The following is a 27376-nucleotide window of genomic DNA, read 5'->3' on the forward strand; positions in this document are numbered from 1 at the left end:
AGCCCCGACTTTTGGCTTCGGAGCTGTGTCCGCTTTACTTCGGTACCTTCGCCATGTGTGCCGCTCCAGTCGCGGCGGCAGCCCTGCGCTCCGTGCACGCCTTCTCTGCGCGCCCTCTGGCCGGCGGGGAGCCCGTGAACCTGGGCTCGCTGCGGGGCAAGGTGCTGCTCATCGAGAACGTGGCGTCGCTCTGAGGCACCACGGTCCGGGACTACACCCAGATGAACGATCTGCAGCGGCGCCTTGGCCCCCGGGGCCTGGTCGTCCTCGGCTTCCCGTGCAATCAGTTTGGTCATCAGGTGCTCCGGGAAGGGCGGGGTGGAGGTGGGTGTGCAGTTCGGGTTGGAGGCGCCGGCAGGGTGGCTTCTGGGCCCGGCAGCCGCAGGCCCTGAGCGCGGAGACGCGGGCCAGCTGCTCGCTTCCCTTCGGGCCCTCGTTCTCAGCTGGAGTTCAGGCCTGCCCTGGAGTTGGGCAAGAAGGGCAGCGGCCCGGTGACTCATCAAAGAACTACCAGTTTGTGGTCAAAAGGCTTTCCCAGCTCCTCGCGGGCCCCGGGTCCCAGCCACCCCTTCTCTGTTGCAGGAGAACGGCAATAAGGAAGAGATCCTGAATTCCCTCAAGTACGTTCGACCAGGCGGCGGGTTCGAGCCCAACTTCACGCTATTCGAGAAGTGTGAGGTTAACGGTGCGCAGGCGCATCCCCTCTTCGCCTTTCTGCGTGAGGCCCTGCCGGCGCCCAGCGACGATGCCACTGCACTCATGACCGACCCGAAGTTCATCATCTGGTCTCCGGTGTGCCGCAACGACATCTCCTGGAATTTCGAGAAGTTCCTAGTGGGCCCCGACGGTGTACCTGTGCGCAGGTACAGCCGCCGCTTCCCAACCATCGACATCGAGGCCGACATTGAGGCCCTGCTGTCTAAGGGGCCCAGCTGTGCCTAGGATGCCCCACCTCTTTCCAGGCTGCTTGGCAGTCACTAGGCGGCTTTCCGTGGGGGTTTCATTAATGAGGGTGTTTTCTCTAAACCTGAATGGAGGAACACCTGATGTCTGGGAAGATACCCCCCAGATAGGTGCCGGTCCTGTCCATCCCAGCTTCCCCTCCCAAACCAAGACAAATCTCTCCACTAATAAAATTCCAGGGGTAAGCTAAACCGTGTGTATGTCCTTCAGCATTGGCCTTCCTGGTAATCTTAAGCCCTCTCTCCTCCCCCATGGCGAGTGTCCTGGTCAAGCCTGAACATTCTTTTATCTGCAGCGTATGGAATCCACTTTTTTTGTGTGTGTGTGGGAAGCCAGGCTCCTTCCTATTCCTGCGTTTCTCCATCTGCCAGGGGATGCAATAGAGCTATCCCAAGGCACTATGATAACAGAAAGTCCTTATTCCGAAAAAGAGAGACAAGGCAGTGGCTGACTCTCTGCCACCAAGTCGTAGGCTTCTCTTTTTCTGGATATTTGTTGGACACTGAAATGACCTTCACAAAAATAACATGATGGGCCCCCAGAAACATTCAGTCTGTGAGCTTTCCTAGTGTCGAGACCACACAAACTCATTTAACACAGCTGGAAGCCTAGTGCAATGTTACAAGTTCTTTTCCCTTTGCTAGATCTTTCCATATGGCTATCCATTGTTCCTACCAGTTGTTGCCTCTCTTGTATTTAGAGCAAGGAGTGTGTACAGTTTAACTGGCCCTTCTGATTATGCCCTGCCCAGCATCTGGCAGGCGTGAATTGCACAGTCAGACACGAGATAGGGGCACATCTTGGAGATCAGCTGCTGCTTCTCAGGCACAGCTTTAGTCCAAGCTCCCCATCTGTTGGCCCTGCTGCCAGTAATCATTTGAGACAGACCTGGAGTCATTTGCTGTCATTGTGCAGGGTACACTGCAGGGCCTGGGTGCAGCTTCTGCTTGGCCAGATGGATCCAGAGGGAAGTTGGCAGGGTCACTCAGCAAGCCTCAAACATGGGTCGGAAGTTCAGGAGTTCCTGGGTTGGTGCTTCAATTGTGTCTCAAGTCCCTTCCTACACCTGAACCAGCTGGCTCAAGAATGGCCTATTGGGCCCTAAGCAGGGATCTTTGTGCTGCTGCCCTTCCGCTCCGCCCTCAAGTCACTGGGGGATGAAGGGCCCTCTGCACCTACTCTGGTTTGTCTCCCTCCTACCTCAGGAGAGCACCTGTACAGGCCCATCTGGCCACAAGGCCTTTCTACCTTCTCAGCTTTTGAGTGTCCCCTGAAGTGACTCAGGCAGAACTCTGTGCTTTCCCTGTGCTCCTCAGGAGTCTTGATTACATCTGTGAGCGATGGGTCTGCATCCCCAAAGGGTGAAAGCCTAAGGGATGGACTGGGGCTGGCCATCTCAGGGCCCATGGAGCCCGCCATATATGCACCAGCAAACATTTTTCAATCAATATAAATAGGAAAATGCCCACTCAGACTAGGAGATGGAGATTTTTGAAAGCCATGCTGTACCTTTTTTTTTCAGATTCCAGATATGACTCCTGGAATGAAGAGTAACTTGTACACCTGGGTATATCTGGGTACACCCAGGTCATTCGTGACCCCCTCTTAGTGCCATATCCCTCTCTTCCTCAAAAGCCCTTTACTCCCTCACTGCAGCATTCATTCAGCCCTTCTGTGCCGGGTCCTCTGCTGGATGCCAGCGATACAGTTCTTAGGAAGGCAGAAGGAAGATAATTACTAAAAGCGTGTTTAGTTCTACAAGGTAGTACAGGATGCTTTGCGAATAAATAAATAAAAGGGCCTGGCCCAATTGAGAGGATCATGCTTGCCTCCTGGAGGAAGTGACAGTGAAGCTGAATAGAGGTCAAGAAGCAGCTCAAGGAGGGGTGGCCAGGCAGCAGTAACAGCAAGTGAGGGCCTGAGGTGGGAAGGTCGCATCGTTGACAGACTGGCTACACAAGGAGGAGCAAGTTTTGTGGAGGGGGAATGTGTTCAGATTTGGATATGTTGCATAAGACATCCAGATGGACATATCTGGGGCAGGTGGACTATGAGTTGGAGGCAAAGGTCTGGCCAAGGTACAGTAGCCACTGAAGAGGATAAGATCACCTGGAAAGAGTGGCAAGAAAAAAAGTCAGGGGGCCTACACCTGAGGCCTATGAGTCACACTTTTTCCAGGTCAGGTTGGGAAGAGGCAGCTGCAGAGGAGCAAAGACAGAGTTAAGGCTCTGAGGGAAGGGACATTTCATGAAGAAGAATGGTCAGCTGGGACAGGTGTCACTGGATTGAGTGTCTTTCAGCAAGTGTAGTTTTGGGGCAGGTAGGGGGCAGCTGGAGCTGAAACCAGATAGCCAAGGCCCCGTTCTTGGTAAAACGTTCCACAGCCCACCTTCAGAGATGCCATTTTGGAAAGTCTGGAGACCTAAGGTCCTGCTAATTGACCTACCAGCTGGACCTACAAGGAGAGATTTCACGCTCCCACTTAACCCTTTCTCCTCTGGTTCAGTGCGGCCCAGGCCACAATCTCTGGTTAGGTTCAGGATGGGAACCCAGGGCTTTCCGACTAACTCCAGGCTTGTCCCCAAGGGTGCCTGGTGACTCACCCCTTCTCACCCACTTGTTTTGCCTCTCAGCTTATCCTTTGGGCTGCCAAGGAAGGGAGCTGCCAAGCTTCCAATGTGGCTGACCCTGGCTGGGGAACATCCCTCCTCAGACTCCAAGCTACCTGCTTCCCTTAACTGAAAGTCCTTCCTAACCCTCTCCTTCAGGAAGACTCGGAGTAAAACCAGTTAAAACTTCAATAAAAAAAAAAAAATTTTTTTTTTTTTCTAAAACTTCAATAGCTTCCTCTAAAAGGAACTGGACATCTTTACCCAATAACGTTAGCACTCTTGAGCAAGCGCTCCAGCACATGGATCCTTTATCATTCGAAGGTGTAACTGCTACTGGCCCTGACCTGACTCACCCCACCCCATTGTGAATCATCAGTTCAAATTAATAAGTAAAAGAGTAGGGATCACAGTGAGCCTGCAGGAGGTCCTGGCCTTGGGCTATAGGACTCTGTTTGCTCTGGGAGTGGGCAGCAGTATTTAGACAACAGACCTGAGAAGAAGATGGGCCTGCCTTGCTTTGTTTTTAAGATTAATTCTGATAAAACTAGGTCAGGCACTTCTTGCACAATTAGCCCTTGATCAGATGACTTCCTTCTTCTAACCGTCTCAGAGTAGTTCCCCAAAAGAACAATAAAGCAAGCTTATTTTCAGAGAAGCATTCCTACTCTGGTAAGCTTAATAAATTTCTTAAGATTTAACTTTGGGGCAATACTAAGTAAAAAATACTGCCTAAAAATTTCCCCAAGAGAACACAGCATGGATTTATAAAGAACAGGCCATGATCCCTGTCAGATTACTCTGGACTTGGCAGGTTTTTGTTATTACACTCACCAAAGAGCATTCTTTCATGCACGGTATGACATACCTGGGCTGGCTACTAAAATGAAGTCCAGCTGTAGCTGATCATAGGAGTTACCCAACACCTGTTTTACTTCAGACACTGTCAGATTGGCAGCTGGGGGTCATTATACAAATGAGCCAAAAATGGCCTCTGTATATCGGCTGCAAATTATTTACTTACTCATAGCAAGCTGAAACCAATTAGCCCAAAAAAGCCTGCCAATTGCCAAACTCAAATTTGTTTTAAAATAGCCCAGATAAGCAGATTTTTAACCCTTAGAGCCTGCCTGTTTACATACCCCATGAAACTGCACCCAGCATCTGCTAGCCCCAGATAAGATAAAACCCTGTGGTTGTAAGGACCTTCAACTGCATCTGGCCTTCAGAATTCTGGTCCGGAGACTCCCTACCTTTCTACAGGAGGACATCATTCCTCTTCCTGGGGTGTTTCATGCCTCTTTCCCTTCTGATGGCTCCCTGGCCTTTGGAAGGCCTCCAGCCCCCCTCCTTGAGGCTGTCAGTTTGTAAACCAAATCTGTTTCTGTCCAGTCAATTCTGACTCATGGCGACCGCATGTGTTACAGAGTAGAGCTGCTCCATGGGCTTTTCTTGAAAACAGATTGCCAGGCCTTTCTTCCACAGTGTTGCTGGGTGGGTTTGAACTGTCAACCTTTAGATTAGTAGATAAGCACAAAACCTTATCAATGCATGTTTTTGCTGTTGTTGTGTGCTACCAAGTTGATCCCAACCCATAATGACCTTATATGACAGTAGAACTGCCCCCATAGAGTTTCTTAGGGTGTAATCTTTATAGGAGCAGATCACCAGGTCTTTTTTCCTGTTGAGCGGCTGGGGGGTTTAAACCACCAACCTTTTGGTTAGCAGCCAATAGCAGCAAAGGACTTAGCCATTGCACCACCAGGGCACAGGGCCCAATTAATAGCTTGTTGTGCAACCCTCCTATCTCACGGTCATATATTTTTCCTTAATCCCCCCCAAAATTCCCTTAAATTCACTACAGGGGCACAAACGAGAGAAGGAGTGAGGCCTCATGGGCCCTGGCAGTGGGATGGCATAATCCTCACTGTTTCCCAGAGGGGTAGTGCACAAATCAGAGACACTGCTGCTCTCTATCCAACAGCCATTCCCAAGCCTTTCTCCTGGCTGAGCTTCCTAGCCAAATTCCTGGCAGAATCTGCTTTCCTAGTCAGCATCACTGACTGCAAAGGTAGGGGCAGATGACCAGGTCTTGGCTCAGAAAAGTGCAGGGGTTCCTGGGAAAGCTCCCATGATCCTATGAGGTATCAGAGGGGAAGGTTCCTCCCTCCCTTTTTGGTGGGGGGCATTGTTGAGGGTACCTAGAATCCTGGCCATCAAGGCAGCCACCTCAGGATCTTGAAAGGAAGGAAGGCCAAGAGGGCCACAGAGAAGCATGACCCTCTGTGCTCCTGTAGCCTTGACACCCTTCAGCTTTGACTTCTCCAAGACCTCAACTCCAGACTTGTCATGTGAGAAAACAAAAATCACAAACTGGGTAGGCCACTTGCTTCTGGGTATTCTCTTACTTGCAACCAGAAGTACCGAGACTGGTATGACATGACATAACAGTGGTGTATGGGGAGGGACCCACCAGTCTTTCATCATTCATTCTGTAGACAGAGACCCTGTCCCCAGTACCCCTCCCAGTTCTAATGTAGTTGCGATCTAAAAGGACAGGGTTGTTGTAGTTGTCAGTTACCATCAAGTCAATTCCAATTCATAATGACCACATGTGTGGGGGGTAGGACTGCTCCATAGGGTTTTCAAGGCTGGGACCTTTTGGAAGCAGATCACCAGGCCTGTCTTCCAAGGTGCCTCTGGGTGGGTTTGAAATGCTAACCTTTTGGCTAGTAGTTGAATGCTTAACCATTTGAGCCACCCAGGGATAGGAGTCCATAAAGCAGGCCCATTTGATGCCTAGAGCTCTGAGCAGCCTTCAGAGGCTCATGAAGCTCACCTTGGGGAGTGTTCTACAGTCCTGCAGGTCACCTGGCTCCACAGGGAGGCTGGTAAAGGGATCTGAGTCTCCCTGCAGAGGAAGAATCTGTTATCCCAGTCTCCACAGTCCCTGGCATGTACTTGTGTGTGCGTGTGTGTGAATTTAAAGGCCTGGCCCCAAGCATAACTTGCAGACCTCGTCATGCATCCTCAACAACCAAGAGGAATGTTAAATATACATTTGCTCCCTACTCCAGTTGCTTAAGTTCCCTTCCCAGTGAAGCGTCTGCAGCACAATCCTCTGGACCCTCTGTGTTCTTGTAGCATTTTTATCATACAACACTATAATTACATGTGTAACCATCTTCCCCAACCACGCTGGCTGTGAACCCCTAGAAGGTAGGGACACCGAGTACTATTAGTCAAATGAAAGAATAACTAGTATCTAGATAATTCGTTAATTCATTCATCCAAGAAATGCCTACTGAGAATTTACTCTGTGCAAGGGGCAAGCAACACACACAAAGTAACCTGTAAATACTTGTTCGTGATTAAGACATCCATGGTAATGGAATTAGAGGAGGAAGAGAAGACACTGGCTACACCTGAACCTAGGGTGCCACACCTTCCCTACCCAAACGGGGTTGGCCACAAGCAGTGGCACAACCAGAATGGAATCTGCACAACAAAATGAGTTTCCAATGCAGGAAAGGTATCTACACCTTTCTAGAATCACCTCAATCTTACTTCCTGTGAGGCTTGTTCAGTTTTTGTTTCTTTTTTTTTGCCTCTGTCACCAGCCCCAGTAACCTAATCCTTGCATAACAGAGGTTAGAAATTCTGACTCATGGCAGCCCCAGGTGTTACAGAGTAGAATTGCTCCATAGGGTTTTCTTGGCTGTAATCTTTAAGGAAGAAGATTGTCAGGCCTTTTCTCATGGCACTGCTGGGTGGGTTTGAACCATCAACCTTTAGGTTAGTAGCTGAATGCAAGCCATTTGTGCTACCCAGGGATCTCTGATGAAACATTTTGCTCTTCTAAAGTATATTTCTAGAGCCTTTTACTTTTTTGTAATCTCCTTAGGCAGGTTCAGGAAGCACAGGCAAGAAGGGACCAAAAATATTTCTCATTCACGGTCACCTCAGATTAAAATGTGCCCAGTATTTGTGAATACTGAAGGAACAAGTCTGCTATGTGTGCTCTGTGATTGCTGGCCAAGTTTGGACCAAAGACAACTTGGGAGGGCCAAGTCCAGTTAGTGTAGGGTAAGCTGTGGTACCACCAAGGCAGGAACTTTCTGATTTGGAACCAAATAAAACTTAATGTTCCCACACCCAGGCTTACAAATCCACAGCTGGACTGTCGTAGTCCAAGATCCCATAGCAAGTGACCAATCAGCCAGGCCTGTTCCCTCCAGTTCCCTTCCTGCTTTCTCTCCTGCTTATGTGGCTAAGCGCTTGGCTGCTGACTGAAAGGTTAATGGTTTGAACTCACCAGTTGCTCCACAGGAGAAAAGACCTGGCAATCTCTTCCCGTAAAGATTACAACTTAGGAAACTCTATGGGGGCAGTTCTACTCTGTTCTATAGGGTTGCTATGAGTTGGAATTGACTCAACAGCATACAACAACAAAAACAACTTGTGACCCAAGGCCCCCTGCAGTGGGTGGGTTGTCCAGTCCTGGGGTTTGTTTATAAGGCCTGGGCAGGATATGTGGCTTACACTTCTCCCCAGGTCAAAGTGGCCTCACAGAACACAGCCCTGGGTCTTGGGTGTTACCCAGGCTGAATCACTCACTCTTGTCATTTCCTTCCAAGTTGGTAGGTCACTCCCACAATAGCAGGAACACACAGACAGATGTTCATTGTTTCTAGTTCCTAATTTGAAAAAAAAAAAAAAAAAAATGCATTTTAATTAAACAAACTTACAAAGTTTAAAAACTGGAAATAATGATGATCTTCCAACCATGAAGTTTCACTTTATTCTTTGCCTTTTAACTATTGGCACGCTGTAATCTTCACATTCATTTTTTAGGAACTACCTATAACTCAAAAAACCAAATCTGTTCCTGTTGAGTCAATTCTGACTCATAGTGACTTTATAGGGCAGAGTAGAACTGCCCCATAGGGTTTTCAAGGAGTGGCTAATGGATCCCAACTGCTGACCTTTTGGTTAGCAGCCTGAACTCTTAACCACTGTGCCACTAGGGCTCCAACCATAACTAGTGCACTATTTTTACAGCCATTTTAAAACACTAAAAAGTTCCTGGTTTAAAAAGGTTTTCCGAAATTTTCATTTTTGTAGTTAGTTTTTGTCCTCCTTTCTAGGGACAGTGCTGGTGCCAAGGACTTGTCCTACTTCCTTAAGGCTCCGACCCATGCCATAAATGGTAAAAGAGAAACTGCTATAAAAAGAAGAAGGAAGCAAACACACTGCAATATAGATTCTGAACTAATGTCAGTAACCCAACCTTTTTTCCTCATAAATAACAGTAATAATACAAGTAGTATTTCTTGTTTGCTAACATTTTTAACAGTTTCAAAGAACTTTCACAGGAGGGGTGAGAGTAATCAGTGTTGGTTCCCAGATGTAGAATCACCACATGATAGTAACTCTGATCTATAGGGGATTAACTGCTATGCAGTTAAAACAAAAAAAACTTTGCCATCAAGTCTATTCCAACTCATGGCAACCTCATGTGCTACAGAGTAGAACTGCTCCGTAGGTTTTTCTTGCCTGTAACCTTTACAAAAGCAAATTGCTAGGCCTTTCTTCCATGGCACAGCTGGGTAAATTTGAACCACCAACCTTTAGATTAGCAGCACAGCACCAAATGTTTTCGCCACTCAGGGTCCCCATGCAGTTATTCAAGGCAGTTTTAATTCCAAGTTTACTTTCCCCTACTACCTAGCCAGCTGCCAAGAGGTTTCTGTTTCCAGATAGTGCATAATGTTTCAGGGAGTGCAAACTAATTTTGATTAGTCAAAACTCAACATAAAAAAAATAGGAAATCTGTTCAAATAACCTACCACGCCTTCTCTGGGCCAGCCCCCTGCCCCCTTCCTCCACCCAACACCGAGCATGGCTCATTTGTTTATCTCTTTTCCTCCCTTGAAATCACCTCCACAGTGAGAGGTTTCTAATGGGTCTCTGGGCTACACCACTGTACCGTGGGTGTGAAGCAACCTCAGCCATTTCCTCTCTGCTCTAAAACCTCCTCCAATATCTGCCTGCCATTTCAGGCAGGACCTGAAATCTCTCCAGTCTCCTTTCCAGTCTTTTATCCCCTTAGGCTCTTTTAGTTGTCTGCCCATTGCTCCATTGTCCTAATCCCCATCCTGATCCTGCTCTGTCAGTTCCAGAAATTCTCTTCTGATCCTTGCAGTCTCCTCTCCTATAACATGCACGCCCATGTCTACACTTCCAACACTTTCTTCAAGACCACACTCGAATTCTGCTCATGTCAAAGGATGCCTTTTACAGCTGGAGGTTGTGCCTGGCACTCCTACAAAGCTTGGTTCACACATTTTGTGGCACTTATCACACACTCCTTGGCATTGTGGTTATTTGTGGAAGCCTCTTCAACTCTATTAGATGTAGACTCTTTGAGAGGAGGAACTGAATCTTATTTATTTTTCTCTGAGGGCAGAAACTGCTGGACAAAGCCAGTTGATGTGCCTCTCTTTGCTCTGGGTTTACTTTCCCTTCCAGGAGGAGGGTTGTGTTTATGTGTGCAGGGTCAGGTGGAAAGCATACAGTGTCCAGGACATTGTGTCTTGTTCTCAGAACAGATTGAGAAGATGCCTGGCACTTAAATATGGAGAACACACCTTGATCTCCTCTTTCTCATCTTGTTGCTATCACTCCTCTGTAGCTGCTTGTCTTCCTGACAAGGCAAATAGTTCTGTGTGAAAAGTGTGGTTTTATAGAACTCAGCCTTGGGCTAGATGATTCTGGCATCCAGACTGCTTGGAGAAGCCTGTTAATGACTAGTTCACTCCTGGTGCTCCCTGAAAACCCTGTAAGTGCAGCGAGGCTGGAACTCTGATCCCACCGGTCCCATGTTTGGGCAGCTATAGCACGCCTAAGGTCTCTTAGGCTAAAGACAAAACGTAGTAGCTGTTGTTAGTTGCCGTACATATATATGTATGTATATATATACAGCAACTCAGGATCGATTCAACAGCAGTGGGTTTTATATATATATATCCTGGCAGGGACCAGTAACGTGAAACTTGTCTCCAAAAATGGAGGGGCACCAAGAGACTGAAGAAAGAGGCAGGCAACTCCAGTGTGGCAGCAAAGGGGTTTATTAGGGAGACTTACATACAAGGAAAGTCCTGGGCAGCAGCAGGACCAAGTAGATCTCTTCACCCCACAGTGGGAACCAGGGGTTTTATAGTGGTGGAGAACAATAATGACTACATGCCAGGGATGGCTGTAAACTTACATAAGGCTGCCTTAGCATAAATTACATAAGAATGACTTAGCAAATGGCAGTGCACTAGCAGAAAGAATAACGGCAGCCATGTTCGGTCTTGCAAAGCCTGTTTCCCCTTCATTCTACCCCTTGAGGTCAGCTCTTACAGTCTGGCACATTCTCCCTCTTCAGCAAGGTCCCTTTGCAGGTAGGGACAGACAGCTTTGCTGTCATTGGGAGGCACAGACCACACCAACAATATAGACAAACAGCAGGAAATCAATATACCCAAATGTCTTAAGCTGGGCTGTCTAGAGAAGTGAAACCAGTAAAGTGTATGAATATATACACAGAGAGATTTATATCAAGGAAATGGCTCACCAGCTGTAGAAGCTGGAAAGTCCCAAGTCCCTGGCTCAGGTTGGAAGCTTCTTCCGACTCACGTAGCTGCAGGCGCTGACCCAAGATTGGCAGGTCAGGCAGCAAGGCTCTGACTCTTTGGCTGCAGTGACTGACAAATCCCGAGATCAGCAGGCAAGATGGCAGGTAAGCTGCTAGCTCAAGTTCCAAGAATCAGAGGTCAGACAAACAGGAGCCAGCGGCAGGATTCTGAGTGAGCAAAATTCAGCGAACCTTGCCAGAAAGTCCACCTATATTTGATGCAGGCCACACCCCCAAGGAAACTCCCTTTCAACTAATTGGCTACTCACAGCCGATCACATCATGGAGGTGATGGCATTATATCAAATCTCATTATGGAGGTGATTTTATCATTATACAACTGCCAAACTACATCTTAACCACCAAACCACTGAGAATCATGGCCCAGCCAAGTTGACACGCAACCTTAATGATCACACCAGGAAAAGACAAAGACCCAACAAAATACCTCACCAGCCAGAAGAGAAAGAGGAAAACCAGGTGGCCACAGCAGACCAGACATCAGGTGTGTTCAAGGCTTCTATCTGTTTCTTAATATGTCCTAAAAAATCAGTTACGTTTTGTGGGTAGTCTGGTATATAGGTATAACATTCAGTTTTTACTATGGCACATGTCCTCCCTTGAGTGGCCAGCCATTAGAATGTCTAGAATCATTCAGTTCTGAAGGACTACCTTCCACATTTGGGTGGTTTTATCGGTCAATGGCCACAAGCTTCCTCTGCTATTGTTCAGGCCCTGTTTAGTAAAATTATAGCTTCAATTTGTCCCATTACTTCTAAGGAGCCAACGGGGGAACAAAAACATTTAAAAGGAAATCACGCCAGTGGAAAAGACTATGCTCGGTCCACCTGGCTTTTACTGATGGGTAGTTCAAAGGTTTTGGTATAGTTTTTCTAATGGTTCCTGCAGCATAAGGTAACTCCAAAGTGCAGCACCCTATCCAATCATACAGTAAACCAAGGCCACAAGTAGTGGCCACACAGCCATTGAGTGCTGTTAGGAGCAAGGTACTCTCCTGCAGTCCCATTGGGGTTTTTATACTGTAACCATTCAGTGGTATTAGGCATTATCACCCATTGGCAGTGGGACCCAGGAGTCCAGCCCACTATGTGGGAGGAGGAATTGGAGGGATACAGGGGACCTCATGGGGTTTTACTTGGTTCAGAACAGACAGAAGTAGGTTTCCCTAACATACCCTGTTCGGGTACTGTCTTGGTCATCTAGCACTGCTGTAACAGAAATACCACAAGTAGATGGCTTTAACAAAGAGAAGTTTATTCTCTCACAGTCCAGTAGGCTAGAAGTCCGAATTCAGGGCACCAGATCCAGGGGAAGGCTTTCTTGCTGTCGGCTCTGGTGGAAGGTCCTTGACATCAGTCTTCCCTTGTTCTGGGAGCATCTCAGCACAGGAACCTCAGGTCCAAAGGACTCACTCTGCTCCCAGAGCTCCTTTCTTGGTGGTATGATGTCCACACTCTCTGCTAGCTTCCCTTCGCTATTATCTCTTGAGAGATAAAAGGTGGTGCAGGTCACACCCCAGGGAAACTCCCTTTACATTGGATCAGGGATGTGACCTGGTAAGGGTGTTACAATCCCACCCTAATCCTCTTTAACATAAAATTACAATTCCACCCTAATCCTCTCTAACATAACATTACAATCGCAAAATAGAGGAAAACCACACAATATGGGGAATCATGGCCCAGCCAAACTTATACATACATTTTGGGAGGGGACAAAATTCAATCCATGACAGGTACTAAACAACCTAAACCAACCCAGAGTTTGTAAATACCTTCTCATGGCTGCAACTGAGAAGTGTTGCAATCTCTTACTAAGATGTGGGTGTCTGCAACAGTCTGAGTCCAGGAAAAGATGATGTCGTACACATCCCTCCTGTTATACCCCAATTAGTTAAAAGGCTTTAATACTGCCTCCCCATGTCTCCCATAGCTGCCCAATTGTTTCCAGGCAGGAGCTCCACACTCCAAGGCAAGGCTTTGGCACTTGAGACGGGGAATTGTCCACAGATCCAACTACTTCTTTCGTTGTGGACTGTGGTGAAGCTGTGAGCCCACTCTAGGAAGATGTTGGCTGCCCAGAAAGGAAGAAAGCAGAGTAGGCCATACCTGCGGTTGGAAAGACAGGTGTTTAGTAGGTACCAACAGGGCTAAATCTTCCCCTTCTATTACAATAACACTAGTGGTTTCCCCTTGGGTGAGGAAAACAGTGGCAGCTTTGGGCATTTTTCCTGGATGAGTATACCATACGTGCTGCCCTGGGGAGGTCACTTAAGGGATTGTGAGTAAAGTCATCTGTTTTCCTGTATAGAAAAGGAGACCAACTTCCATTCCTCATGATCTAACCATCGCTCCTTTTCATGTAAAGTGTGACTGTCGTGCAGTAGGATGGTGGGCTTCCACCTTAGACTGATCAGTTCTTCCACCTCCAGAAGGACGAAATAGCCAATTCATCCCAGTGGGGTGACCCATGAAAAGTACCAATACATGGTTCCACTTCCCAGCACCAGGGTCTGAGGTGTCCGGAGGACCAAACTGTGTTGTTCCAGTAACAATCTTGGTGGATATGCTTGTGGAGCTTGTGACATCACTCAGATCATTGCTGGAGGGTCACTCGGGGCCCCTACCCTGGCATATGGGGCTAAAGCCTCAGTGGGAGCTGAATTTATCAACCTTAAAGCCTCACACATCACCTTGGTCCACCTCACCAAGGGGGCTTTGCCCATAAGTGTTCGTATTTGTTGTTTTAAGACCCCATTCTTCCTTTCACCGGCCTGGGGGTTGTAAGGCATGTGCTAATGCCATTGTACCTCGTTCTCAGCTGCCCATTCATGCGTATCATGACTTGTAAAGTGTGTACCCTGGTCACTATCAATGGTTTGGGGCATCCTGTACATAGCACTCAATTTTTATAATCCTTTTATTGTAACAGCCTGGTTCGCTCATTTAAACAGGAATGCCTGTGTCAAGTCGGTAACAGTGTCCACACAAATGAGAGCTTATTTCATTCCATCGATGTGGGGTAGGGGTCCTATATTATCTACCTGTCCGTCTGTTGCTGGCTGTGTTTCCTTATGTATCTTTTCTGGATTGTGGGGCAGGTGTCTTGGGCATTGACGTGAGCACACGAGGCAATTTTGTACTGGAACCACCATATTACTCTACTTCACTGTATGCCTGCCTCTTTAGCTATTTTTCAACCAACACAGGCACTATGGTGTCCACTTTCCTGGTGAATCCTGTGGGCAGCTTTCCCTTTTGGATGAACCGTTCTAATTTGTGCTATAATGTCTGCTTCCTGGTTTCCCAGCAGGGAAAGAGGTGAATGGGTTGCTACATGAAAGACAATTAGGTTAGTGTCTGAGGTTTGGAGGTGATCCCAGATGTCCTGCCACAAGGCTTTCCCCCACACGACTTCACCCATTTACTCTTTATGCCATTGGCCTATCCACACAGGTAACCACAGGCTACCACCCAACTGTCCATACACAGGCTTAGGGGCCAGAGTTTGTAGGTGATAACCATCCATGCAGCCCTTAATTCAGCCCATTGAATGCTTTGCCCTGAGCCAGCTTTAAGCCAATTTTTTTTACAAATTGTGCTTTAGATGAGAGTTTACAGCTCAAGTTAGTTTCTCATACAAAAATTTATCCACGCATTGTTATGTGACCCTGCTATCCCTATAATGTGACTGCACATCCCTCCTTTCCACCCCAGATTTCCCATGTCCATTCAGCCAACTCCTATTCCTTTCTGCTTTCTCATCTTACCTCCACACCCTTGCCCATTTAGTCTCATGTATATATTTGAACTAAGAAGCACACTCTTCACAAGTATCATTTTATGTCTTATAGTCCAGTCTATTCTTTGAAGAGTTGGCTTTGGGAATAGTTTTAGCTCTGAGTCAACAGAGAGTCTGGGGGCCGTGTCTCCTGGGGTTCCTCCAGTCTTAGTCAGAACATTAAGTCTGGTCTTTTTATGAGAATTTGAGTTCTGCACCCCAATTTCTCCTGCACTGTCACGGACTGTCTGTTGCGTTTCCGTTCCCTGTCAGGGTGGTCATTGGAAGCAGCCAGAGACCATCTAGTTCTTCTGGTCTCAGGCTGATGAAGTCTCTGGCTTATGTGGCCCCTTTTGTCTCTTGGGCTAATATTTTCCTTGTGTCTTTGGTGTTCTTCATTCTCCTTTGCTCCGGGTGGACTGGGACCAATTGATGCATCTTAGATGGCCGCTTGCTACCTTTTTTTTTTTTTGTGCTTTAAGTGAAAGTTTACAAATCAAGTCAGTCTCTCACACAAAAACTTATACACACCTTGCTACATACTCCCAATTGCTCTCCCCCTAATGAGACAGCCCACTCCCTCTCTCCACTCTCTTTTTTTGTGTCCATTTCACCAGTTTCTAACCCGGTCTAGCCTCTCATCTCCCCTCCAGGCAGGAGATGACAATATAATCTCAAGTGCCCACCTGGTCCGAGAAGCCTACACTTCACCAGCATCCCTCTCCATCCCATTGTCCAGTTCAATCCCTGTCTGAAGAGTTGGCTTTGGGAACGGTTCCTGTCCTGGGCTAACAGAAGGTCTGGGGGCCACAACCACCGGGGTCCTTCTAGTCTCAGTCAGACCATTAAGTCTGGTCTTTTTACAAGAATCTGGGGCCTGCATCCCACTGCTCTCCTGCTCCATCAGGGGTTCTCTGTTGTGTTCCCTGTCATGGCAGTCATCGGTTGTAGCCGGGCACCATCTAGTTCTTCTGGTCTCAGGCTGATGTAGTCTCTGGTTTATGTGGCCCTTTCTGTCTCTTGGCCTCGTAATTACCTTGTGTCCTTGGTGTTCTTCATTCTCCTTTGGTCCAGGTGGGTTGAGACCAATTGATGCATCTTAGCTGCTTGCTATCGCTTGCTATCTTTTAAGACCCCAGATGCCACTCACCAAAGTGGGATGCAGAACATTTGCTTAATAAACTTTGTTATTCCAATTGACCTAGATGTCCCCTGAGACCATAGATCCCAGACCCCTGCCCCTGCTACACCGTCCTTCATAGTCGTTGGTTGTGTTCAGGAAACTTCTCAGCTTTTGGTTTAATCCAGTAGTACTGACATCCCCTGTATTGTGTGTTATCCTTCCCTTCACCTAAGATAATTCTTGTCTCCTGTCTTGTTTTTGGTTTTCTCTCCCCACCGTTGTAACCATCAAAGAATGTTTCCTTCTGTGTTTAAACCTTTCCTTGAGTTCTTATAATAGTGGTCTCATACAATATTTGTCCTTTTGCAACTGACTGATTTCACTCAGCATAATGCCTTCCAGATTCATCCATGTTATGAGATGTTTTACAGATTCATCATTGTTCTGTATTATTGTGTAGTATTCCATTGTGTGAATATACCATACTTTGTTTATCCATTCATCCGTTGATGGGCACCTATGTTGTTTCCATCCTTTTGCTATTGTGAACAGTACTGCAATGAACATGGGCGTGCATATACCTATTTGTGTGACAGCTCTTATTTTTCTAGAATATATTTCAAGTAGTGGAATTGCTGGATCATATGATACTTCTATTTCTACCTTTTTAAGGAAGCACCAAATTGATTTCCAAAATGGTTGTACCATTTTACATTCCCACCAGCAGTGTATAAGTGTTTCAGTCTCACCACAACCTCTCCAACATTTATAATTTTGTGTTTTTTGGATTAATGCCAGCCGTATTAGGGTTATATGGTATCTCATTGTAGTTTTGATTTGCATATTTTTTTTTTATGATCTTGAGCTTTTCCTCATGTATCTGTTAGCTGCCTGAATGTCTTCTTTGGTGAAGTGACTGTTCATATCCTTTGCCCATTTTTTAATTGGGTTGTCTTTTTGTGGTTGAAGTTTTGCAGTACCTTGTAGATTTTAGAGATTAAACTCTGATCAGATATACTGTAGCCAAAATTTTTTTCTTAGTTTGTAGGTTATTTTTTAATTTTTTTGGTGAAGTCATTTGATGAACATAAGTGTTTGGATTACATTAGTTTTTTTTTTTTTTTTTTTTTTTTTAATATTGAACCATGCCTGCAAACCTGATATGAATCCCACTTGTTGTTGTTGTTAGGTGCCATCGAGTCAGTTCTGACTCACAGCGGCCCTGTTCACAACAGAATGAAACACTGCATGGTCCTGCACCATCCTCACAATCGTTGTTATGCTTGAGCCCATTGTTGCAGCCACTGTGTCAATCCATCTTGTTGAGGGTCTTCCTTTTTTCTGCTGACCCTGTACTTTACCAAGCATGATGTCTTTCTCCACAGACTGGTCCCTCCTGACAACATGCCCAAAGTATGTAAGATGTAGTCTCGCCACCCTTGCTTCTAAGGAGCATTCTGTTTGTACTTATTTCAAGACAGATTTGCTCATTCTTTTGGCAGTTTATGGTATATTCAATATTCTTCACCAACACCACAATTCAAAGGCATCAATTCTTTTTTGGTCTTCCTTATTCATTGTCCAGCTTTCACATGCATATGATGCAATTGAAAACACCATGGCTTGGGTCAGGTGCACCTTAGTCTTCAAGGTGACATCTTTGCTTTTCAACACTTTAAAGAGATCCTTTGCAGCAGATTTGTCCAGTGCGATGCATCTTTTGATTTCTCGACTGTTGCTTCCATTGGTGTTGATTGTGGATCCAAGTAAAATGAAATCCTTAACAACTTCAGTCTTTTCTCCATTTATCATGATGTTGCTTATTGGTCCAGTTGTGAGGATTTTTGTTTTCTTTAGGTTGAGGTGTAATCCATACTGAAGGCTGTGGTCTTTGATCTTCATCAGTAAGTGCTTCATGTTCTCTTCACTTTCAGCAAGCAAGGTTGTATCATCTGCATATCACAGGTTGTTAATGAGTCTTCCTCCAATCCTGATGCCCCTTTCTTCTTCATATAGTCCAGCTTCATATATTATTTGCTCAGCATACAGATTGAATAGATATGGTGAAAGAATACAGCCCTGATGCACACCTTTCCTGACTTTAAACCATGCAGTATCCCCTTGTCCTGTCTGAACAACTGCCTCTTGAACTATGTGCAGGTTCCTCATGAGCACAAATAAGTGTTCTGGAATTCCCACTCTCCGCAATGTTATCCATAGTTTGTTATAATCCAGACAGCTGAATGCCTTTGTATAGTCAAGAAAACACAGGTAAACATCCTTCTGGTATTCTCTGCTTTCAGCCAGGATCCATCTGACATCAGCAGTGATATCCCCAGTTCCATGTCCTCTTCTGAAACCACCCTGAATTTCTGGCAGTTCCCTGTTGACATACTGCTGCAGCTGCATTTGAATGATCTTCAGCAAAATTTTGCTTGCATGTGATATTAATGATATTGTTTCATATTTTCTGCATTCAGTTGGCTCATCATTCTTGGGAATAGGCATAAATATAGATGTCTTCCAGTTGGATGGCCAGTTAGCTGTCTTCCAAATTTCTTGGCATAGACGAGTGTCATGGATTGAATTATGTCCCCCCAAGAAATGTGTATATCAACGTGGTTAAGCCATAATTTCCGGTATTGTATGGTTGTCCTCCATTTTGTGATTGTAATTTTATGTTGAGAGGATTAGGGTGGGATTGTAACACCATCCTCACTCAGGTCACCTCCCTGATCCAAGGTAAAGGGAGTTTCCCTGGGGTGTGGCCTGCACCACATTTTATATCTCAAGAGATGGAAGGGAAGAAAGCAGAGAGTTGGGGACCCCATACCACCAAGAAAGCAGCACCAGGAGCAGAGCGTATCCTTTAGACACGGGGTCCCTGCACCTGAGAAGCTCCTGGACCAGGGGAAGTTTGAGGACAAGGAATCTTCCTCCAGAGCGGACAGAAAGAGAAAGCCTTCCCCTGGAGCTGACACCCTGAATTTGGACTTGTAACCTACTAGACTGTGAGAAAATAAATTTCTCTTTGTTAAAGCCATCCATTTGTGGTATTTCTGTTACGGCAGCACTAGATGACTAAGACAACAAGTGAGCACTTCCAGTGCTGCATCCATTTCTTGAAACACCTCAATGGATATTCCGTCAATTTCTGGAGCCTTGTGTTTCGACAATGCCTTCAGTGCAGCTTGGACTTCTTCCTTGAGTACCAGCAGTTCCTGATCATATGCTACCCCCTGAAATGGTTGAACGTCAACCAATTCTCTTTGGTATAATGACTCTGTATTCCTTCCATCTTCTTTTGATGCTGTCTGTGTCATTTAATATTTTCCCCATACAATCCTTCACTATTGCAACTTGAGGCTTGAATTTTTTCTTCAGTTCTTTCAGCTTGAGAAATGCCGAGTGTGTTCTTCCCTTTTGGTTTTCTATCTCCAGCTCTTTGCACATGTCATTATAATACTTTACTTTGTCTTCCTGAGCCACCCTTTGAAATCTTCTGTTTAGCTCTTTTACTTCATCATTTCTTCCTTTTTCTTAAGCTGTTCGACATTCAAGAGCAAGTTTCAGAGTCTCTTCTGACATCCATTTTGGTCTTTTCTTTCTTTCCTGTCTTTTTAATGACCTCTTGCTTTCTTCGTGTATGATGTCTTTGATGTCATTCCACAACTCCTCTCGTCTTTGGTCATTAGTGTTCACCTCGTCAAATCTGTTCTTGAGATGGTCTCTAAATTCAGGTGGAATATACCCAAGGTCATACTTTGGCTCTTCTTGACTTGTCTTAATTTTCTTCATTTTCAACTTGAACTTGCACATGTGCAATTGATTGTCTGCTCCACAATCGGCCCCTGGCCTTGTTCTGACTGATGACATTGAGCGTTTCCGTCTTCTCTTTCCACAGATGTAGTCGATTTGATTCGTGTGTATTCCATCTGGCGAGGTCCATGTGTATAGCTGCCATTTATGTTGGTGAAAAAAAGGTATTTGCAACGAAGAAGTCGTTGGTCTTGCAAAATTCTATCATGTGATCTCTGGCGTTGTTTCTATCACCAAGGCCATATTTTCCAACTACTGATCCTTTTTTGTTTCAACTTCCGAATTCCAGTCACCAGTAATTATCAGTGCATCCTGATTGAACGTTCAATCAATTTCAGACTGCAGAAGTTGGTAAAAATCTTCAATTCATCTTTGGCCTTAGTGGTTGGTGCATAAATTTGAATAATAGTGGTATTAACTGATCCTCCTTGTAGGCATATGGATATTATACTACTTGGTCATGGTGAACTTTTTTTTTTTTTGATATATCGTTGAATTCTATTGGCTAGAATTTTGTTGAGGATTTTCGCATCTATATTCATGAGGCATATTGGTTTGTAATTTTCTTTTTCTTTGTGGTGTCTTTACCTCGTTTTGGTATCAGGGTTATTCTTCCTTCATAGAATGAGTTTGGGAGTCCTCTGAAATACCTTCAGTAGTAGTGGTGTTAACTCTTTTCTGAAAGTTTGGTAGAACTCTCCAGTGAAGCCGTCAGGTCCAGGGCTTTTTTATTTTGTTGGGAGTTTTTAAATTACTTTTTCAATCTCTTCTTTATTTAGTTATTCTACCTCTGTTTGTGCTAGTTTAGGTAGGTAGTGTGTTTCTAGAAAGTCATCCATTTCCTCTAGGTTTTCAAATTTGTTGCAGTACAATTTTTCATGGTATTCAGTTGTGATTCTTTTAATTTCATTTGGGTCTGTTGTGATATCACCCATATCACTTCTTATTTGGGTTATTTGTTTTCTCTTGAGTTTTTCTTTTGTCATTTTGGCCAACGGTTTATCGATTTTGTCAATTGTTTCAAAGAAGGAGCTTTTGGTCTTGTTAAATCTTTCAATTGTTTTCCTATTCCTATTTCATTTACTTCTGCTCTAATTTTTATTATTTCCTTTCTTCTGGTGCCCGAGGGCTTTTTTTTTTTTTTTGCTGCTCTCCTTCTACTTGAGTTGTAGTGTTAATGTTTTGATTTTGGCCCTTTCTTCTTTCTGGATGTGTGCATTTATTGCTATAAATTGACCTCTGAGCATTGCTTTTGCCGTGTCTCAAAGGCTCTGGTAGGATGTGTTTTCATTCTCATTTGATTCTGTGAATTTCTTTATCCCATCCTTAATTTCTTCTATAACCCACTAGTTTTTGAGCAAGATGTTGTTCAGTTTCCATGTATTTGATTTTTTTTCCTTGCTTCTTCTGTTATTGATTTCTACTTTTATGGCTTTATTATCAGAAAAGATGCTTTGTAATATTTCAATGTTTTGGATTTTGTTAAGGGTTGCTTTGTGGTCTAATATGTGGTCTATTCTGGAGAATGTTCCATGTGTGTTGGAAAAGAAAGTATACTTGGCTGCTGTTGAGTGGAGTGTTCCATATATGTCTATGAGATTAAGTTGATTGATTGTGGCGTTTAGATCGTCCGTGTCTTTATTGAGCTTCTTTCTGGATGTTCTGTCCTTCACTGAAAGTGGTGTGTTGAAGCCTCCTACAACTATTGCGGTGTTGTCTATTTCTCTTTTCAATGCTGTTACAGTTTGTTTTATGTATTTTGGAGCCCTGTTGTTAGGTGTGTATTTATTTATTATGGTTATGTCCTTCCAGTGTATTAACGATTTAATCATTATATGTGTGCTTCCTTATGCTTTGTGGTGAATTTTGCTTTAAAGTCTATTTTGTCAGAGACTGATATTGCCACTCCTGCTCTTTTTTTATTGTGGTTTGCTTGATATATATTTTTTCCATCCTTTGAGTTGTAGTTTGTGTCTTTAAGTCTAACGTTCTATCTCCGCAGCATATAGATGGATCATGTATTTTTTATCCATTCTCCCACTTTCTGTCTCTTTATTGGTGCATTTAGTCCATTTACATTCAGCGTAATTATGGATAGGTATGAGTTTAGTGCCGTCATTTTGATGTATTTTTTTTGTGTCTTGACGGTTTCTTTTTTCCACTTCATTTTCTGTGCTGATTTGTCTTTATGTATTTTCTTTTCATGCTTTTCATTGTTGTTGATTTTGTATTTGCTGAGTCTTTATGTTTTTATATTGGATTGTTAACTTCCTTTGTGGCAACCTTAATATTTACCCCTATTTTTCTAAGTTTAAACCAATCTTTTATCTCTTTATATCACCTTGACTTCCTGTCCATATGAAAGATATTTTTTAGTCCCTCTTTTTTAATGTTGTCATCTTTTACATATTGACATCTCTGTTTTCCTATTTTCAGTGTTTTAGGTTTGATTTATTTTTTGACATTCCTATTTGGGTTGATACCTGGTTGCTCTGTCCTGTTCTTGGGTTGTTATCTGATGTTATTGATTTTCTAACTGGAGGACTGCCTTTAACATTTCTTGTAATTTTGGTTTAGTTTTTACAGACTCCCTAAACTTCTGTTTACCTGGAAATGCCCCAATCTCACCATCATATTTGAGAGATAGTTTTGCTGGATATATAATTCTTGGCTGGGAATTATTTTCCTTCAAGGCTTTATATATGTCATCCCATTGCCTTCTTGCCTGCATGGTTTCTGCTGAGTCGTCAGAGTTTAGTCTTATTGACTCTCCTTTGTAGGTGACTTTTCGTTTATCCCGAACCACTCTTAAAATTATCTATCTTTGGTTTTGGAAAGTTAGATTGTAAAATGTCTTGGTGACTTCCTTTTGGGATCTACCTTGTGTGGGGTTTGATGTGCTTCTTTTATATCTTCTCATCTTTCACTTTATCAGGGAAGTTTTCTGCCAACAAATCTTCCACAAATACTGTCTGTTATTCCCTCCACCCCTGTTCTGGTACTCCAATCACTCGTAGGTTATCCCTCTTGATAGAGCCACACATAATTCTTAGGATTTCTTCACTTTTTAAAATTCTTTTATCTGATTTTTTCTCAAATAAGTTGGTGTCAAGTGCTTTACCTTCAGTATCACTAATTCTGACTTCCATTGCCTCAATTCTGCTCCTATGACTTTCTCTTGAATTGCGTACTTCTGAAATTTTATTGTTAATCTTTTGGATTTCTGTTTGCTATCTCTATGGATCCTTGTAGCCTATTAAATTTGTCATTATGCTCTTGTGTAACCTTAAGTTCCTCTATTGCTTTGTCTGTGTGTTTCATGGGTTGTTCTGCGTTTTGCCTGATTTCCTTCCTGATCTCTTAAAGAGTTCTATGTATTAGTCTTTTGAATTCTACCTCTGGTAATTCCAAGAAATTCTCTTCCTCTGGAAGGTTTCTTGATGCTTTGTTTTGGTAGCTTGCTGAAACCATCACAGCCTGCCTCTTTATGTGATTTGATATTGACTGTTATCTCTAGCCATCAATAAGTTATGTTATGCTTGCTTACTGTGTCCTAGCTTCTCGTTTTGTTTTGATACGCCCAAATAGGCTGATTGTGTGAGCTAGTTTGATTATTGGCATCTTTGAAGCTCTCACATCTTGTCTCCACGTGGCTAGGGCTGTTACTAGCTATGTGAGCCCAGAAGTCAATTTACTTTTCTTGTGTGGATTCAGCTCAGGTGTCCAGGTCATTGGTCACTGAGTGTGTGGTGCAGGCTCTCACTTACAGTCCTAGATGGGTGGGGTGACTGGAGTAGGCACAGGCTTTTGGCTGCAGTAGGAGGTCATGTGCTGATCAAGGCAGGGAGTGACTTCTGCCCCTGAGTTTCTAGGTGCAAGGTGTGTCCCTGTTCCCTAGCATACCTAAGTAGATGGGCTTTGCAGCTGGACTATGGGCACCCAGTGCTGTTGGCTCTAAGGACTGGGAGTCACCACTTATATCTTGGACCCTTGTTGCGGGTGGCTTGGTGGAGTAGGTGAAGCCACCAGTCCCCAGGCTCCTGATGTGGGTAGGTGAAGTCCTTGCTTAATGGGTAGGGCAGTGTCATATGTCACAACTCTGGCACTCCCCCTTATAGCAGGTACAGATGAAAATAGAGTTCAGGTATATACCCTGTTATACTGTGCTAATGAGGGCCTATACTGTTGAAATGGCCCCACACAGGTCTATGGCCACACATAGGCCCCACAGAGGTGTGAAAGGCATTCTAAGTCCATGGACTTCTTATGTCTTTGTATAGGCAAAATGGCTGTGCCTTCGCTGAGTTCCCATTAAGCCAAATATTATCAGTGGAGGCTTACAGAGCCACCACTATCTACAGTGGTTGTATACCTTGTCTAGAGTCATCTGTTTACCAGGTGTCTGCTGGCAATAAGCCTTCCCCTCTCTTGGAATTGGGGGAGGAGACTCTGGTGGCACGCTAGCCTGTGCTGGGGAGTCATCTTGATATGTCACTGGACCAGTACAGCCTGTAACTCTTGGGCCAATGGACTGATGGAATGCACACTGCACTATTGCATGGATGCATGCCATTTGCTCAGCGTAGCTGTCTGGATGATAGATGATGACAGCTTGGAAAACAGCCTGTTGACCCACCCATTTAAGGGCAAAGTTGTGTGAAGGGTTATAGCTCCAACCCCTATTAACAGTTCCACCTGGTGGAGAGCATTATAGGCCACTGACAACTTTTTCTCCCTGGGACTGTTATCAATTTTCTGCCCTTCCCCATAGTTGGAACCAAAAACCTAGGAGGACTGTAGTTTCATCCTGATCTTGTTATAACACCCAGTCAAAGCTGTTCTCGGTGCTGCTTAAGGCAACTGGAAGGGTAATCCTTCATGTATCGTACCTAGTGCTTTCACTTGTGCAACAACACCTTGCCTTCTAGAAAGCTTGCTGGTTCATTACCCCAATCCCAAGGGGGACCCTTTTTTACCAGTTGATAGAGTGGTCTCAAGCACTGGTCCAAGTGGGTAATAAATACTCTCCAATACCCCAAAAGACCCACAAAGGCCTGCACTTCTTTTGGTGTCGTGGAAGGGGGGGAAATTTATATAGTATCATCTATGGTTTCCCTAGGAATTTTACCAATGTTTCTGGCCCCTGCACCTTTTGGGGATTCACGGCCCATCCTCTCCCCTGTAGGAGAGTGATTAAGATGTCTAGACAGTCCTGTAACAGAGAAAAGTCTTCAGCAGTTAACATGACATCATCAGTGTAATGAAACCAACAAATGGTAGCAGGAGAGGGGAAAAGAGCCAGATTCCAAGCAACCAAATCATGGTATATAGTGGGACTATGTAAATACCATTGGGGTAGCACTCAGAACGTCCATTGCTGTCCCCCTCAGATGAAGGAAAACTGGTCCTGAGCAGATGGGGCAAGAGGGATGATAAAGAACACATTGGCCAGGTCTCTACTAAAAGTTTCCAAATAGGAAGTTACATTTGGGACTGCAGCATGTGTAGGAGGGATCGCCTTGTTCTCCATAGTACACAGTCATACTCAATGACCCATCTGACTTCTTCACAGACCATACAGTGCTGTTAAAACCACAGCTGGGCTTTCTGGGGGATTACCTACCCTTTTCAATTCCAAAACGATTTCACTGATTTCCTTACATCCTCCAGGCACCTTATATTGCCTGATGTCTACCACTGTTTGTGGTGGAGACAGGACTACTGGTTCCCATGCTGCTTTTCCCCTCAAGACTGCTTCTACCACCTTCACCTGCAGTCAGAATTCTCCCACAGATGTGATCAAACTTAGTCCCATGAGGACATCCACTCCTAGAATGTATTCTGGTATTGTGGAAACACAAACTTCATACAATTTGGGGGTAGTACATTCTACTTGTAGGGTCAGGAGTACCTGATGTATGCAGATGGACTTTCCACCATACCCATTGTCTTTATTATCTAGTGCTGCTATAACAGAGATACCACAAGTGGATGGCTTTAACAAAGTGAAGTTTATTTTCTCACAGGAAAGTAGGCTAAAGTTCAAATTCAGGGTGTCAGCTCCAGACAAAAGCTTTCTCTCTGTGTCAGCCTTCTCATCAATCTTCCCCTGGACTAGAAGCTTCTCTGCGCAGGAACTCCAAGTCCAAAGGACACGCTCTGCGCCTGGCACTGCTTTCTTGGTGGTATGAGGTCCCCCTGTCTCTTTGCTGGCTTCTCTCTTTTATATCTCAAAAGATTGACTCAAGACACAATCCAGTCTTGTAGATTGAGTCCTGCCTCACTAACACAACTGCCATCCATCCTCCCTCATTAACATCATAGAAACAGGATTTACAATATATAGAAAATTACACAATACCAAGAATCGTGGCCCAGCCAAATTGATAGACATTTTTTAGGGGACATAATTCAATCCATGACACCTGTCAATTGCCAAGGGGGGTCCTTGAACCTGTTCAGGGTTTCCAAAGATAGGGGTGCATTCTGCCCCTGTATTAACCAGAGCTAGCACCCCACTGCTTGTTTTGTGACCTCTACATGGGGCCTCTGGTCCCCCTGCAGGCCCCTGACCTGCAGGTTACCTCAGCCCCACCCGTAGACCTTAGGGATTGGCAGGGTCTACCTGGTGGCAAGGGGCACTTCTTCACAGGGGAAAGTGAAACCCAGAGGGCAGTATTATTGCTCTGGCTTCAGATTCTTCCAAAGATTGACCAAAACTGCATCTGGTTGTTTATCTGTCTTTTCTACTGTGGTCCTGGCAGCCACTAAGTCCATCCATATCTGCTTCTGGGTTACTTCCAAAGGGCCCTTGGACAATCGTCTTAGAGGCTTTTCAGCTTTTCTTTTTTCTCTTCCCATAAGGAAGCAGGCAGTGGGATCCAGAGGGTGGTATAGTTGCTCTGGTTTCAGAGTCTTTCAAAGGTTGACCAAAACTGCATTCAGTTATCTTTTCCACTGCGGCCCTGGCAGCCACTAAGTCCTCCCATATCTGCTTTTGGGTTACTCTCAAGGTGCTCTTGGACAGTCACCTTACAGGGCTTCCAGCCTTTCTTTTCGCTCTTCCCACAGTGTGCAGCCCCTTCTCTCTAGCCCTGTCAGTTTCACCTAAGTTGGCTATGGCTTCTCCCACCGTAGACTGCCTGGCCCACGAGGGACGAACTATAGCCACCAGTGTTCTGTACCAGGCAGGCAGGGCTGGCTGTTGGATCTTTCCTATCATTCCCACAGTAAACAGTTCATTGTCTGGTCCCCAGAAGGGTTCGGCATAAATGGCACATACCTAGCTCCCATACTAGTTGCTGTAATCGACTGTACTAGGAAGATCTCCCCCATTTGCCCATGCCTTTCTACAACACAAGATGATCCAATTACAGAAAG

General features: G+C 44.9%; 1 protein-coding gene and 1 long non-coding RNA gene across 2 annotated transcripts in view; one reads left to right on the top strand and one right to left on the bottom strand.

Moving 5' to 3' along the window:
* On the top strand, positions 1-1154 carry GPX1 (glutathione peroxidase 1). The gene is made up of 2 exons (XM_010589805.3): positions 1-299; positions 583-1154. The coding sequence occupies exons 1-2, from the start codon at positions 54-56 to the stop codon at positions 940-942; spliced, it is 606 nt and encodes a 201-aa protein (XP_010588107.2). The 5' UTR covers positions 1-53; the 3' UTR covers positions 943-1154.
* Positions 1003-27376, bottom strand: part of LOC135228477 (uncharacterized) — a 27940-nt gene continuing 1566 nt past the window's right edge. The window contains exons 2-3 of the long non-coding RNA XR_010318991.1: positions 9201-13382; positions 1003-8269 (exon numbers count right to left, since the gene is read on the bottom strand). This is a non-coding gene — a long non-coding RNA (uncharacterized LOC135228477). The remainder of the gene's footprint in view (positions 8270-9200; positions 13383-27376) is intronic.

This window comes from Loxodonta africana, chromosome 22 (genome assembly GCF_030014295.1).
Source record: "Loxodonta africana isolate mLoxAfr1 chromosome 22, mLoxAfr1.hap2, whole genome shotgun sequence".
NCBI classification, from domain to species: domain Eukaryota; kingdom Metazoa; phylum Chordata; class Mammalia; order Proboscidea; family Elephantidae; genus Loxodonta; species Loxodonta africana.